The sequence below is a fragment of the Aplidium turbinatum genome, chromosome 1 (genome assembly GCF_918807975.1).
Source record: "Aplidium turbinatum chromosome 1, kaAplTurb1.1, whole genome shotgun sequence".
NCBI classification, from domain to species: Eukaryota; Metazoa; Chordata; class Ascidiacea; order Aplousobranchia; family Polyclinidae; genus Aplidium; species Aplidium turbinatum.
Window position 1 is genome coordinate 18,044,975 of NC_137472.1, and position 15,085 is coordinate 18,060,059.

At 37.6% G+C, this 15,085-nt stretch overlaps 1 protein-coding gene across 1 annotated transcript; it reads right to left on the reverse strand.

Annotated features, from left to right (window-relative positions):
* Positions 1-660: 660 nt before the first annotated feature.
* On the reverse strand, positions 661-3,865 carry LOC145773403 (mutS protein homolog 5-like). The gene has a single exon (XM_082584801.1). It carries the CDS (start codon positions 3,749-3,751, stop codon positions 1,208-1,210), a length of 2,544 nt encoding a protein of 847 aa, XP_082440927.1. The 5' UTR covers positions 3,752-3,865; the 3' UTR covers positions 661-1,207.
* Positions 3,866-15,085: the final 11,220 nt, after the last annotated feature.

A 15,085-nucleotide genomic window follows, 5' to 3' on the forward strand; every position in this document is an offset into this window, starting at 1 on the left:
AGAAATGATGGTTTGCGAAAATGGGAGAATTGAAAGTAGTTAGGCCTACTTTTAGCGCCAAAAAACTCAAGAGTGCGATGTTTTAATTATTTCCCTAATAGTTTTTTTTTCAATTTTCTCTTTCGCCTTAGTTGTGTGATGTTCTAGTCGTTACCAGCAATTTGCCCAAAATCGGTGTTGCCAAACGAAATTTTAATATTTTAATTTTCGATCCGCAATTCTTAAGTGAAAAAGTAACCGCGTCGGATAAACAAAGAAAACATATTTCCCTCCTCTCTTTCTTACAGGTGGGGCTGCAGCCCTGCAGCTCCATGGCACGAGACGCCACTGATCTCAGTTATGTTGACGAGCAGATTAAAATAAAGATGTTATTGTGTTAAACACCCCACACCCTGAAGTCAGGCGTCAATGTTTGACGAACTTAAATTTTTCACTCGATGATGTTCTAAACAAAGCTGAAGTTTATATCAGAACTGTGCAAACTGATAACATCCTAAGAGGGGAAGGAACATCAGACGAATTAGTTGTTGTTAATAACGTCCGCAACCTACAAGTGTAACAGCAATGTAAATCTGTAGCCTAAACAGAGAAAGAAGAAATAAACGGAATTTGAAAAATATTTAATGAAACATCAAATAAATTCTTAAGACAATAACGTGTGGTAATAACTTACATTTGTCCAACTTTCAAGTGCAGCAAACCTAGCAACGTCATTCTGTTTCAACCCAGACAACAAAATCTGTCATTTTTACATTTATTCAACGTCTGTTTACATTGATTTACCGTCTGCAGACATTGAATGAATGTAAAAATGAGGGATTTTGCTATCTGGGAAGATATAACTGCAGAATTTTCATAAATTATGAATATACAAGAAATGATGACATCACTTTTGACGTCACGAGGTCAACTGATCTATTGTAAAACGACGTGGAAGATTTCAAATTCAACAGCAACTCATTCAATAAACATCCGCTAGCTCGATAAAACGCATAAAGTTCATGACTTATTATGAAATCCCATAGGCCATTAGTCTTGGAATATTACATTTGATACACTGACGAAGTACAGTATTAGTATTCACAAAGTACGAATTAAAATCAGAACTTCAGTTACCGCATAGCTGGCTATCGTGCGGCTTATACCTGGTTCACACAAACACAACTTTTGGCAAACGCGAAGAGTCTGCAAACTGTCTCAAGGTTTATCAGCTACTACTATACCTTTTTTGCTCATCCATTATAACCTGTATGTCTTGTACCAGTTGCCGAACTGAGCCACAATCAGTGGAGTAAAATTTTTGAACATGATCTGCAAGTTTGTTGCAACGGTTCTGATACGAAATTGCGGAAGTTCTGTTGAATCTGCGGACAGGAGCATTGCATCTGATGATTTCGCTAACTTCCTGGCCACGAGTGACAATTTCAGTTGGAATCCCAGCTGTGCGAGCCACTGAGGATGCATAACTTTTTCCACTCACTCCGTCAACCAGCTGGTACAGATAAACTGTGTCTGTGTTTGATGAGGTGATTGTGTCCATAACTTGGAACCTGACCATAGGAGATGGAGGCAGAAGACTTTGTCGGGCTAGGCAATGAAAATGGGTTGCACACAAAACCAGTGGGACTTCTTTTTTCTCCAGCATATGCGTTAAACATGACGCAAGCAAAGACACACCATCTAAAGTGGCTGTACCTTTACCAAACTCATCCACCAGCACTAAGCTATGACTGTTTGCTTTTTGGGTAGCGGAAGAAATGTAATTCAAATCATTGGCAAATGTAGACAAACGCATGGAGAGTGATTCCGGGCTTCTTATAATGGTGTAGATACTTGATAGCAGACCGATGGACGCGTTTTCAGCCGGAACAAAGCTGCCTATATGAGCCATGTACACAATCAAACCTACCTGTTTCAAGTAAACACTTTTTCCACTTGCGTTAGGCCCGGTTAAAATACTAATTAATCCTTTTACCGGACTAAAAATGATGTCATTGGGAACGAACAGAGAAACAGCATGCTCTTGCAATGGATGCCTACTTCCAATCACTTTTATTTCAGGGCAATCTGTCAACTCCGGTCGGATGTACCTGTATTCTTTTGCAGCGATGGCAAATGAAAGCAAACAGTCCAATTCAGCTGTGTATTGCATAACTTTCACAAATACAACAGAATGCTTGATGATCATGCTCTGAAGTTGACTCATTACCTCCATCTCGTGATAAGCAATATTTTCCAAAATATCTCCGAATTCAAGATCTAACTTTTCGGTAGCAGGAGTTTTGTAAAATACAGTCCCATCTGTGGACGCGATGAATTTCATCTCAAGGTTATCTTCTGGATGAGGATCTTTCAAAATAGAATCCTTTTCTACAAACAACAAGTAGCCGATCCGTCGCATGTAAACAATCTGACAGGCTGATAAGAACTCCTTGTAGTTTTCCAACTCTTGTTGAGCAACTGTACCAAGAACCAAAGGAAGTTTGGCATACATGCTTTTCATTTCATCGACCACCCTGGACACACCAGAAACAACAACAAAATGGCTTTCTTGCTTACTCGCTTTCATGTCCATACAGTTAGCTATCATTGTCATAATACCTACCAAATCGGTAGCAAAGTATCTCACTATGTCTTCAAATAATGGAAATCTGGATTGTTGATGAGGCAAAACTGACACGTTGCGGCAAATATCAGCAATGCCTAAAGCACTTTGACAAGTTTGCCAAACCCCAATCCAATCTGGAACGCTAAGTTTTGAGGTTTTCATCTTAGAAATCATGCGTGTGACATTTTTGACTTGCTTGAGATGATTCTTCAAAGCATTGGCAATTTCATCTCTCCGAGGATCAATAAGAAACGAAATAACATCCAGACGACGCTTCAAAACTGACTTATCCAAAGTAGGGCGGTGAAACCAGGTTCGCAACAACTTTTGCCCGTGTCGCGTTGTGGTACGATTCAGAATGCCAAAGAGACTCAAACCTTCCTTTGAGCTAGATTTGTATGCTGAAGGGTGGCTGACTGTTTGAAATATCTGAAGAGCAGCATATGATGCCTTGTCAATATGCATTACGTTTTTGAAAGTAAAAGTCTGAAAGCCAAAAATTGGCGTTTGCATAGCTTCATTTTCCAACATTACACCCACTCTTTTCTTTTCCAAATACCGAAGCAAACCACCTGCTGCACGGACTGATGTAACACATTCAAAAGGGATCAAGGATGACATATGAAGCATGCGCTCCATGTCAGAGAAATGATCGGGAATTCCAGGAAGATCAACGGCTAACAATCTAAGCTTACTTGCTTCAAAGCGGAACTCAACACTAGACAACATTTCCAGAGAAAATGGATATGTCTTATCGTTTTTATCAGGTGATGAAGCTGAGTTGTTTGAAACGTTGGAACCTTGCATACTTTGATCAGTGGCAACATCGAAAGAGCTTTGAAAAGAGTCTAGAAAATCCAAAGTTTGTTTAGCACTCGTGATGATGGAAGCTGGTTGTAGCTCTTCAATCAGACTGCAGATTAAATTAAACGGTGGTCCTTCAATTGTTTCTAGTAGCATGTGAATCAGAGCTGTGTCTGTTTCGTAATAGGCAGCTCCCAACTTTTGGTCACAAAACAGAACGCTCAAGTAAGTGCTTTTCGACTCACTGTCATCCAACGCATTCGGTGAAATTGTTCTGCTGCTGCTGGCATCTTTTAATGAGGTATCACGGCTTAAGACCGGTGTGTGGTTTTGATTCATGGCCTTTATTAAGCCATCAACTGTGAATCTTCTTACAATAAGTGTAAGCTATCACTGGTGAAAGTTTAACAAAAGAACAAAAAAATTAAAGATCTAATGTTGAAATTTTTTAAATCTTTACTTTCAAAGCAAGATGCCAACCTAAAAGCTGGAATAAAGATAAGTAGACTAAACTGGACTAAAACATAATGCACCACAATTCAAAAGTCAAAGACTTTACAGCAAGTCTAAAAGGTTAGTAGGCTACCGTATGAAAGTACCCAATTGGAATCACATTGGAAAAGATTTAACCTCAACAAAAACAAGTAGCACAGCTAATTACAACAATAGTAGCTTAGGTTCGATGCTAATGAGTAAAATGTGGTTTTTGAAGTACCGTCCTCAAAAACTGAGCAAGGAATTAAGTTAAAATGCAATCATTGTAGGCTAGTGACTGAAAGTTGGCATGAAGTCAGAACCTCCTTGTACCTACACATGTTCCACTGGTTCAACATGGTAGCTGAAACAATGTTGATTCGGAGCTATATCAAGGGGCAGCTCACTTATAAATGATCCATAGATTTTTATTTGTGGAATGGTTCATCTTTACCCTCTGGCTGTGTAAAGGATTGAAAAGGCTGTTTGGAGACTTAATCCTGGCAATTTTGCATACTTAGAGGCTTTAAATAGTATCCTCTTAAAGTTTTTGACTGTAAATTATTCCAGTGACTAGATGAAGATTGGAGAGTTGTCCTTAAAGTGCATTGCTCAAGCGCACACCCTGCATTTTGTAGATTCTTTGTTCATAAAACTGAAAGCTCAACCAACTGAACTATTGACAGTATATGATGAGGGCCCCTAAATATGAGCATACCACACATCCTGATTCTGTTCAATGTCAAGCTGTGGTGGAGGTACTTTTCTTTTGTGCTAATTAGGACAGGAGTTTAGCAAATTCTGATAAGTGCACAGCACAAAAAAAACTTTGGAACCACTAGTCTAGATATCTTTCTTTATTATACACAATAACGATCAATCTTGCTAGTTTTATAATTACATGTGAAATCACTTAACAGGAATACCTATAGGCTACAGTAAAAAATAATCAAATCACCTCAACTTCCTGTTTCCAAATTTCTGTACTTGGGGCAATAGCTCCTAGCCTAAGTACAGAACCAACCAGTGATAGCTTTCTTCTGGGTCTGCTACTATTCGGCTAGTCTGATTCGGCTAGTTCCCTATTCGGCTACAGTTTTGAATTCTATTTTGTATTTTATTCCACAATATCGTTTCTTGTGCATTCCGACAAATAAATTGAAATGAAATTTAGTGCAAAATGTTTGAACTATTAAATTGAAATGTTTGCTCACATAAAATCGACATGTACCCAACGTCAACGTCTGTAATCTGTATGCAATATATTAGAATCCTTAACTATTACAAAATTCCAAATCCAACGACGCCTTCTGTTTATTTAGAGAATGTTGTATTTTATTCCACAATATCGTTTCTTTTATAGTTGAAATTATCGAAGCTATAGATGAGTGGGGTTTAGACCTAACTACTGAGATCTTAAACCATATTTATGACACCGGAAACACCCCTAGTGATATGGTACGTTCTATATTCATAACTTCTAACAAAGGAAGTAACAAAAGAAATTCCAGGTCATGTAACGCCGAAACCCAGGTTTATTCTAAACTGCCACTTAGGTGTTAACTTAATCTTTTATGTCAAACGTTATTTGGCAACTGTCTTTTTTTCGTTGACACGTTTTCGCTGAGACTTTATCTCATTAACCTCTATTGTTAATCATGAAAAATGTTGTTTTGATGTAAAACACTTATTTTGAACAAAACTAGACAACAAAATTCGTCATTTTTTCATTGATTCAACATCTGCAGACGTTGAATCAATGTAAAAATGATGGATTTTGCCATCTGGGAAGGCACTCAAAGGTAAACACTGGATAAAATGCAAGAATGCAGAAGAAACGATATTGTGGAATAAAATACAAAATTCTCTAAATAAACAGAAGAATCGGACATACATCTCTTTGTTAGTGATGGCACGGGCAGGAAAAATTTGCCCGCTGCCCGCACACTGCACCGCAAAAATTCTGAAAATGTCCCACTGTGCCCGCACCGCACCGCAAAATCTGAAAGCATTACAGCATACTTGCACAAGTGTATGGAAAATACGAGTGAGTCTGTTTTATAAAATCAAATTTTGGATAATTGGACAATATCAGGAACTTACCACAGTCATCGACCGTGATAGCTAATCACCTGAGTTGCCTATTCTTGAATGTTGGGTCCTAATCTAGGTGAACTTGCTGAAATGTTTTTCTGAATGTCCTTTTTTCTGTGTATATGCACATAACATTCTTCCCATCTTTGAACGCCTTATATCCCATTTCATACAGAAATTGCTTGAATCTAAAACATCACTGCACAAAAATCACTCAATTGTCATAGATGACTTGTTTATCCTTGCCCCTAATTTGTCATACCTAAAATTTTTTAGTTAACTCTCATCGCTCATGACATCCACTGTTTGCACTACACTTTAGAGATAAAATATAATAAAGAAAAGCTTCTGCTACGTATTATTTTCATTGTGATGGTCAAAAAAATTCTGAACTAAATACTGACAAGTGACAACAGCCTTTTTTGCTGACTGGTTTGACAATTGACAGGTAACTACTAGAACCAGTGCTTCCACTTTTACAAAGCTAGATTACCACTTGTATTACCACATTTGTCCTCAGATTACCACATTTTTTACTGTGATTTTCTACCCGATTTTAACCGCATTTCGACTTACTTTTACATAACAAAGTGGCTATTTTTACCCACTTGTTGCCATAGTTACAATCAGGTATTGCCAGAGTTAGGATTAAAGTTAGTAAGGGTTAGACTTAGTTATAACTAGGGCCCTTTTTATTTTGACCTAAAAAAATTTTTTTTTGACTTTATTTTTATCAAATTTTGACCTAATGAAATTGCTTATTTGTAAAAAGCACAGTTCTTTCTTGAATCGATACCAGTTACCCAAACATAATAGTTTGTCGATTTCAGACCCAAACGTGTTCAATAAAAAGGGGCTTGTACAATAAAAGTTTGCCTTGATTGCGATGCTTGTTGTCGCTCCAATCCAGCTTGATGGCGTTTACTTTTTCTGTGGCTTTCAACAAAATCCTTTTTATCACACTTCACTATGAACTCACAAAAATTGCACCTTACATCACCCCCGAGAGTTGCATTAAATTCATCAGGAAAATCTCGACAAATCTGTCTAACCTTTGCTGAAGACGATTTAGCTTGCTCAGGCATTTTTGTATTACAGAATGTCATTAAGCTATTCCTAAAACCCAAACTGTTGATCTTCGAAAAGACCACGGACGTTTGTGAAGAGGAAGTGTTTTATAAAAATTATTTAAATACGTAACAATGAATAAACAATGGACAATTTGCGATAAAAGTTACTGCTGATCCAAGTGGGCATTGTGACATATTTCCTGCTTTTATGGGTTAATATGGCTTAACTGTGTCGCAGTTCCTGATTTACAATTCTTCTACGAAGATTTTGACAAAAATTACTCTCAAGAAACACAAAAAGTTTGTCAAAAACCATAATTTGACAAATTTTGACCTTATTAAAAAATTTGACTTTATTGTCAATTTTGACTTTATTTTGACCTATAAACTTCTTAGAAACAGTCCCCCAGGTGCTGAAAACAACTTTATTCTTTGATTCGTAGACAGACGAAGTCCTTAAAAAATTTTGACTTTATTGGCTTTTGCGGGCCCTAGTTATAAGGTTAGGGTTTTGATCTTTACCCAGAACCAATATAAAATTCCAAAGTGCAAATTTTTATTTTCAGCAGCTTTAAATTTTTCTCAGATTAGGACAGAATTCCTTATCTGGCAACGATATTACTTGGCTATATTTACACTTTATAGTGTAAAATAAGGTCTAAAACAACTAGGCCTACTCAGTTTATTAACAGTTATTAAAACGTCCGAAATAAGAAAGCAAAGTACTGTACTTGACACCGCAGCTAGAATCTAAAAGACATATTGGCTATGAATATGATCACATGGTCAGTTGGTCACCCTACGGCCTACGTTCAAACACAAAAGTCAGGACGCATTCCAAAATCAAACCGAAAACAGCGGAACATGCTAGTCGCATGCTGTTATAAGTAGTTTTTGCATATCTGTTCGATTTCGGAAGACAACAGTTTAAATGCTCTTACTTATTGATAGTATTTTATGTCAAATTTTCAAAATTTATAAATTTCACATTTTGGCAACATTTCCACACAAAATTTCCATATTGCCACATTTTTACCACAAATTTATCATTACCACATTTTTACCACAAGCATGATGAAAATACCACAATTGTGGTAATTACCACCAAAGTGGAAGCGCTGACTAGAACATCCCACGCCCAGGGCGAAAGAGAAAATTGAATTGAGTCCTGTCTTTGTCATGAGTTACCATGGGGGGTGGGAGGGGACAGGTTATACCTGGGACTGGTATATAAGTGCCCCCCCACCCCCCTTGGTAACTCATGACAAAGACAGGCAAAGTTGCCAGATTTTGAAAAAAAAAGTAGCCAAAAAAGTAGCAAATTTGCTCCCAAAGTAGCCCAATTTATAGCAGGGGTCGCGGGAACTATGTTTTCCAACTTCTGGGGGGCTTCGCTCCCCAGACCCCCGTGAGGCGTTCTAACACTGTCACACTTTTGGATGTCTCTGTTAGGCATACTTCATAACAGAACTGCTTAGCCTCAGTTTTGTCATGTGTTGGTTTTTTTTCACTGAAGGACAAGGTGTACAATCATCATTACACAAATTTAACAAACATACATTTTCATCAAGCCATTCATTCTTATTCCAATTATTACTACATTGATTAGTAAACTATGTAAAAACTGCATGCCAGTCAGTGGAAGAACCTGAAAAAAAATGTTAATTAATAACATACAAGCCGTCAAATGCTCTTGAATGTACAGCTAAAAAACACACATATGAAAAATCAGCTTAACAAACCCAGTGAAATTGCACAAATTACTCTGCTAAATAGCAACAGAGTTACCGGTACAGTAAGGCACGTTCACATCAGGCTCTATCGGGTACAGATTAGATTCTCACCACTTTTTCAGCACACTACTTTTCAAGCACTTCTGCGTTCTGACTTCTACAGTAAGAGTAAACTGTAAAGACATAGAACGGAGATAACGTAACGCTAGAATGACTAGAAACTCACTCAACCATGTCCCTTGCTACGTCTTGGAAACATGAGAATGCGCTGTAAAATTTGTAAACTACAAATAAATTGTCAGTAGACTGCAAGCGAAACTTACTTTAGTAAGAAATTTCCGATGTAAAAAAGTCGCAATCTTGTAATATTGTCGCCAATCTAAATTTAAAAGTAGCCCAAAAAGTCGCAAGTCGCCAAGCTCAATTTTTTGTCGCAAATCACATATGGAAAGTAGCCCAATTTGCGACAAGTAGCCCAATCTGGCAACACAGAAGACAGGACTCAATTCAATTTTCTCTTTTGCCCTGGGCGTGTGATGTTCTAGTCTTTTCCGGTTTGACAAGGACTCAACATCGCATTGAACAGTGTTGCCAGCAACCAGATTCCCATAAATAAATTTCCCTGTAGTTCTCCAAAGTTTTACTATTTTTTCTGCTTATTATCCTGATTTTATCTCTCCAAGGTGTAATGCTGAGCAAGGGTCATTAATTCTACAACCTTTGATTTACTAAAAGTCAAGTCAAGTCAAGTCAAGTCAATTTATTTTGTTTTAACAGCGCCATATATTAACAAATAATCAGAGTAAAATGTAATTGTCAAAACAATGCATTGTACAACTGTTGGTTAGATTATGGCGCAATCAGGATGGTAGCGAAAGACCATAAGCAGTCATCTAGTCAGCCACCACCCCATCACATTAAATCTAACTACACATTCATACACACTAGTGTGCAGAGGCAGGCACACTACTTCATTGAATAAAAAGAGTTCGCCACTGAGATTGAAAAACAACTACTGTTGGTTTGAATCTGCATTCTCAGACTGAGTAAGCCGAGGATGAAGATTCAAACCAACGAGCAACGACCAAGAATTGACCAACCACCAATAATTAGTGATTGTGTGCTATAATAGGCTACAGCACTTGCGAAAGTTTTCCTGAAATAACGAGGAAAAACGTGGAAACCACCACCGAATTGCAACAATTTTTATGTGAAGCATACAAAAACAGGGCAATTTGATACTAATAACTGTAGAGAACAAATATTAATAAGTAGCCTAACTTACGATATGATGATATAGGCCTACTGTAAAGGTAAGTTATCCTTTGTATTGAGCACTTAAGGTACGCATGTATATTCATGTAACAGTTGGTTTTTGAGATTTTTTTTAAAGCAATGGAACGGTAAATCTTTTACATCGTGTGAAATTTCACTCCACACTTGCACACACAAGAAATGGAGTGTGGTCTAAAAGGTCTTAAATATGCCAAATTTATGTAATTGCAATTTCATTTCCGATAAAATGTTTAAAAGTTTAAAAAATTTGGCAAAATAATTCATCTAGCAACACATTTTTCATGATGCTTTTCTTTGGATTTAAGTTGAGACGAAAAACCGTACCGGTAACCAAACCAAGCAGTGATACCAGGTTATGTTTTTTGAAGCAGGTAAGTAAATCAAAAAATAAACTTATAACAGGCCTAAAAACAAGCCTTATATGGAACTAATACCAATCAAACTCAAGCACGCAGTTTGACAATTAAAAATTTTAAACGCAATTTTAGAAGTCCATGCATCACGTATATTTCAAAAATGACACTTATTTACGCCATTGTACGCAATATTTATCTTAGAAAAAGGATGCAATGTTAACTGCCACAAAATAAAACTCTTCATTTCAGTATCAAAAACAAGTTAAAAAAAATTTAAACCGGAAAAAAATAAGACCAAAACAAACAATCTGCAAACGCAAAAAAAAACAAGCCCAAATTTAAAGAAAAACCGCAAGGTTGGCAACGCTGAAACCAAGCCAAGCGTTCAGTTTCAAAGTTTAGCCAGCAGACAACGCAGAGTTGCCAGCCTCAGAAAAGGTAATTTAAAATTACATTTAAAAATACAATCCATGTAGAATTATTAAGCATGGAGTGGAGTCGGAGACACCCGCAGTTTGCACGATTTTAAAGAAATAAATTGGATTCGGAGTTCAATTTTTCAAAAAGTTCTGGAGTGGAGTAGATGCTGAGTCTGGTTCAGCAACTTGGATTTCAGTTAAAATAAATCCGCCCTGAAACTATAGTTATGTTTGTAGAAGCAAAAAAAACTCTCCCTACGATTTTCGACCAAGCGATAAAATGCTTGTAATTGTGCGCCGCTGAAAACATTCACGTGCTACTAAACGGAAGCACGTGAATGTTTTCAGCGGCGCACAATTACACAATATGTTTGCAGATGACACCTTATCAAGTAACCCATGTTGATGCGCAATCTGCTGCAAGCGGAGATAGCGAATGATTATTATAGAGCAATTCAACAATTTTGTAATTTTTTTTGACCAAATCCGGCCCAAAAATGGAAAATGTGAAACGCAATGTGTAAACCAGGGGTCGGCAACCTTTTTCTAACAGCGGGCCAAAGCCAAACTTTACATGGTCTTGGCGGGCCGTAGCCTATTAATACTAGTTTTGATAGATTTAGAAGCATGATTTCAAGGCGTTGACGTAGCCTAATGCCTTCAGAATATCAGCTATTAGGCTAATATCCTTGACGGGAATCAGCTGAACAAATTCTTAAACATCAAAATCTTAGCTTACTGCACGCACAAATACTGCCAGCTCAGCTGTAGGCTTATCTGTCGTGTCTGTGCTCTCATCTATTCCCATTGCGAAGAACTGTAGACAATAACTTTTTGCTAGATGTTACGTTCTCCTATATCTCTTCTTTTCGTCGAGTTACGGTTCTTGTTGAAAGACTTATGCCTATATCTGAAAAGTAGTTTGTTTGTTTTTTCTCTGGACATATGTTTTCAATAACATCCATCTTACACCTTTTCCCAAATTCTCCATCACCATACGATTTCTTGTCTTTTAGGCTACCACTCATTGTAGCTATTCCTTGTAGGCTAGCTAGCAAAAGAATTTTCTGATTCATTGGTTTTCCTTTCTTTTGTAACAGAGAAATTTGCTGTTTTAAAGCTTTTTTTGAGTAGATTAACTTTGCCGTTCCTTGTTTGACCCATTAACTTGAAAAAAATGATATGTTTTGTATCATAATGGCGCTTTATGTTGAGTTCTTTGTTTCTACAACCAGAAACGCAGCAAATCAAAGACGTGGGCCCAGTGGTCCCATCCACAAATTTGAAAAAAACCTAGACTTTATTAAAAAAAAAAACCCGGATGTTTATAGGCTAATAGCTCATAGAAAAGCTTCAAGATGTCTACTACACTTTCTGCTATCTTTAAATTTTATACCACCCATCGACTATTCAAATACATTTCATTCTACAGTACAACAGTTATTTTCTGCAAGTCTTTTTGTCTTTGGAGTCGTTTTTCATAACATTGATCGCAAACAGTCAAACATCGTCCATTACTTCGTTCACCAATTTTCTTTTAGGTTCTCAGGTATGACAGTTTTGCCTCGCTCTTTTCATGCCTGTTTTGCTATTAACAAATCTTTCACAAAACTAGCAATTGAACCAAAACTAGTGATACTCACTCAGCAGAGCAGCCTGGTAAAACTGCAATTGAACTTGACTGAAAGTCATTACCGGTACTCAAAGTGGAAACTGAATGCTTTATTTGTGATCAGGATGGGGGAACTAGCTTATAGCTTCCAAATCAGAGAAAATTTATTTTAAATAGCTATATTCAGTAGCGAAATAATTACTTAAAATGGTTAATTCACCTCGCGATTCCTATAACTTTATGCAAAATCAATAGATATTTAAGAAAACTTAAAAATGCAGAAAAAATCCAGATATTAACGTTTTACAAAAAAAAACAACTTAAAAATCCAGATGGGTAGCAAAAAACCCAGATCTGGGTTTAAAGACCCAGGAATGGGAGCCCTGCGTGGGCCTACTAAAATGGGTAGCCACTTTAACAAGTCGAAATTCTGCCACTGAAATTGACTAGAATGCAACCGCCAACCAATCATAAGCTACGGTTTAAGTGACGTAAAAAAATAGCGAAAAGAAGATTATAGAAAGCAAATTAAGTGATGGATTTTTTGTCAGCTGGTTGGCTTAGGGGTTAGGGCTAGCAAGTAGTCATTTCATTGACGCGTGTTCGATTCTCACCACTGCTATTGATCTTTTTCTTCTGTAATTACCAAATAAAGTTCAAAACAAGCATTAACTCTCTGGATGAGTGCTAGAAGGGTCACAATTGGACGGTAGCCTCTTATAACACGTTCTGATTGGTTGGCGGTTGCATTGTAGTCAATTTCAGTGGCAGAATTTCGACTTGTTAAAGTGGCTACCACTAAAATGATTAATGAAAAGTAGGCTACTTGTTCTTCCATTCGACTATACTGTAATAAACCACTGGCCTGGCCACACATTATTATAATTTGTAAAGGAGCGGCGGGCCGTAGGTTTACCTACTCCTGGTGTAAACGATAGTAAATATTAGGAATGCAACAATGTTATGGGGGTCTGGGGGGCGTAGCCCCCCAGAAGTTGGATTGACATTGACTGCTGCGCCTATGGGCCCACCTACCTTTAAAATGGTTCCTCCATCCCTGGCTATTGTCTATATTAACTGATTGTTGTAGGCTAATAACTTTAACAGCAAACAACGCTACTATAATAAGCACTATCATTCCATGTTGCACAAAAATGCACGAAGTCGCAAATCGGCACGGCGGTTGCTTTCATCACTAATTCGCTCTCCTATAACATTTTTGAGCTTTCCGATTCGTCGCTCAGTGGAACGATTTTTGTTATCAATCGACCTGCAGAAAGATGGAGGTACATGGGCGCACATGACGCATGTTGCAAATTGGCTTTGAACTGTGAAAAAAAAATCCCCAATCTCGCTGCTCCGCTCTTCAACAGATTTCGAATATCAACTGTTGCTGGAAAGGAAGTAGGGATTTAGGCTACACAATTTCAAGGGGAAACGATGGAGACTCCGAAAAAAAAATCAAAGTCACGTTTTCTGAAGACAGCCACTGAGAACCATGCTCCACAAATATATCTCTAAACTACATCAATCCCTTCTTCTTCATTGTCCCGGTATACTAGAAGCAAATCTCGCTGAAACAAAGTAATAAATGGTCCATCACATGCCTTTGGTTTTAAACGAATCATTATAAATGAAGGAACGCAAACAGACACGATGTAGGATTGTAGGACACTAACTTGATCAGTTTTGACTTGTCTGCTGTAGAAAGCTTGTCAAATTGAAAAACAAACATGCGAAGATAGCCATTGGCAGTCGTTATCCATCTGGAGTTGCATATGGTTTCGTGTTTATAAATCAAAAGATGCTTCAAATTGTGTGGTATATCCATAAATGTAGAACAAGCCAACACCAGCATGCACATTTGATCGCCCCTAAAATCGTCGTTTTGTCCTTTGGTAACTTCCTTCTGTTCAGTAGACCATTCGATTTGTTTGTGCATTCTTTAATTGACCTTCTGATGATTTTACTGCATGCTAAACGTTTATTAACCCCCGACTTTTTACCAGTATTGACAGCCGTAGTGTCTGCCATCACTGAATAAATATTAGGCAAAATACTTTTGCAAGCATCTTGTGTGATGGTATTGTACAAAATTTCACTTGTGACAGATGTACCGGAGGAAAAAGATTTAACTGCGATCAATGCTTCCGCCTTGCTACGCTTCTCATCGATAAACTGGCCAAGGAAAACATTCTGCACTTCAACTTTCTGCAATGCCATCATGCGAACTTTTTCACGTTGACGGAATATCATCGATGGTGAAGCAGCGATTTCAGCACCTCCATAGCACAAGAGTTGATCGGATTGCTGACGGATGCTTGTCATTCGGCGGTCTGCGAGTATGCAACTTTCACTGCTCACTTTCAGAGGCTTGAGTTTTGCGTACTGACTCCCACCTTTTGACATCTGTGATCGGTTTTAGCAAAAAAGTTGGATCAGTTTCGTCTTCGTCGGAACTTTCCAAGTTCGCCAGATGGGACTCACTCTCAACTTTCATTATTTTTCCTTTTCTTAGCTTTGTAGCAGTAATGCAAGGTAAATTTGCAGCAACAGCTCTACTGACGGAAAAATTTGAACTTATAGCAACACCTTGTGCATGCGAAATATCGTTTTTTC

Bases quoted from the DNA above. Each gene is read 5' to 3' on its own strand.
- LOC145773403 (XM_082584801.1), bottom strand. From the start codon at position 3,751: ATGAATCAAAACCACACACCGGTCTTAAGCCGTGATACCTCATTAAAA.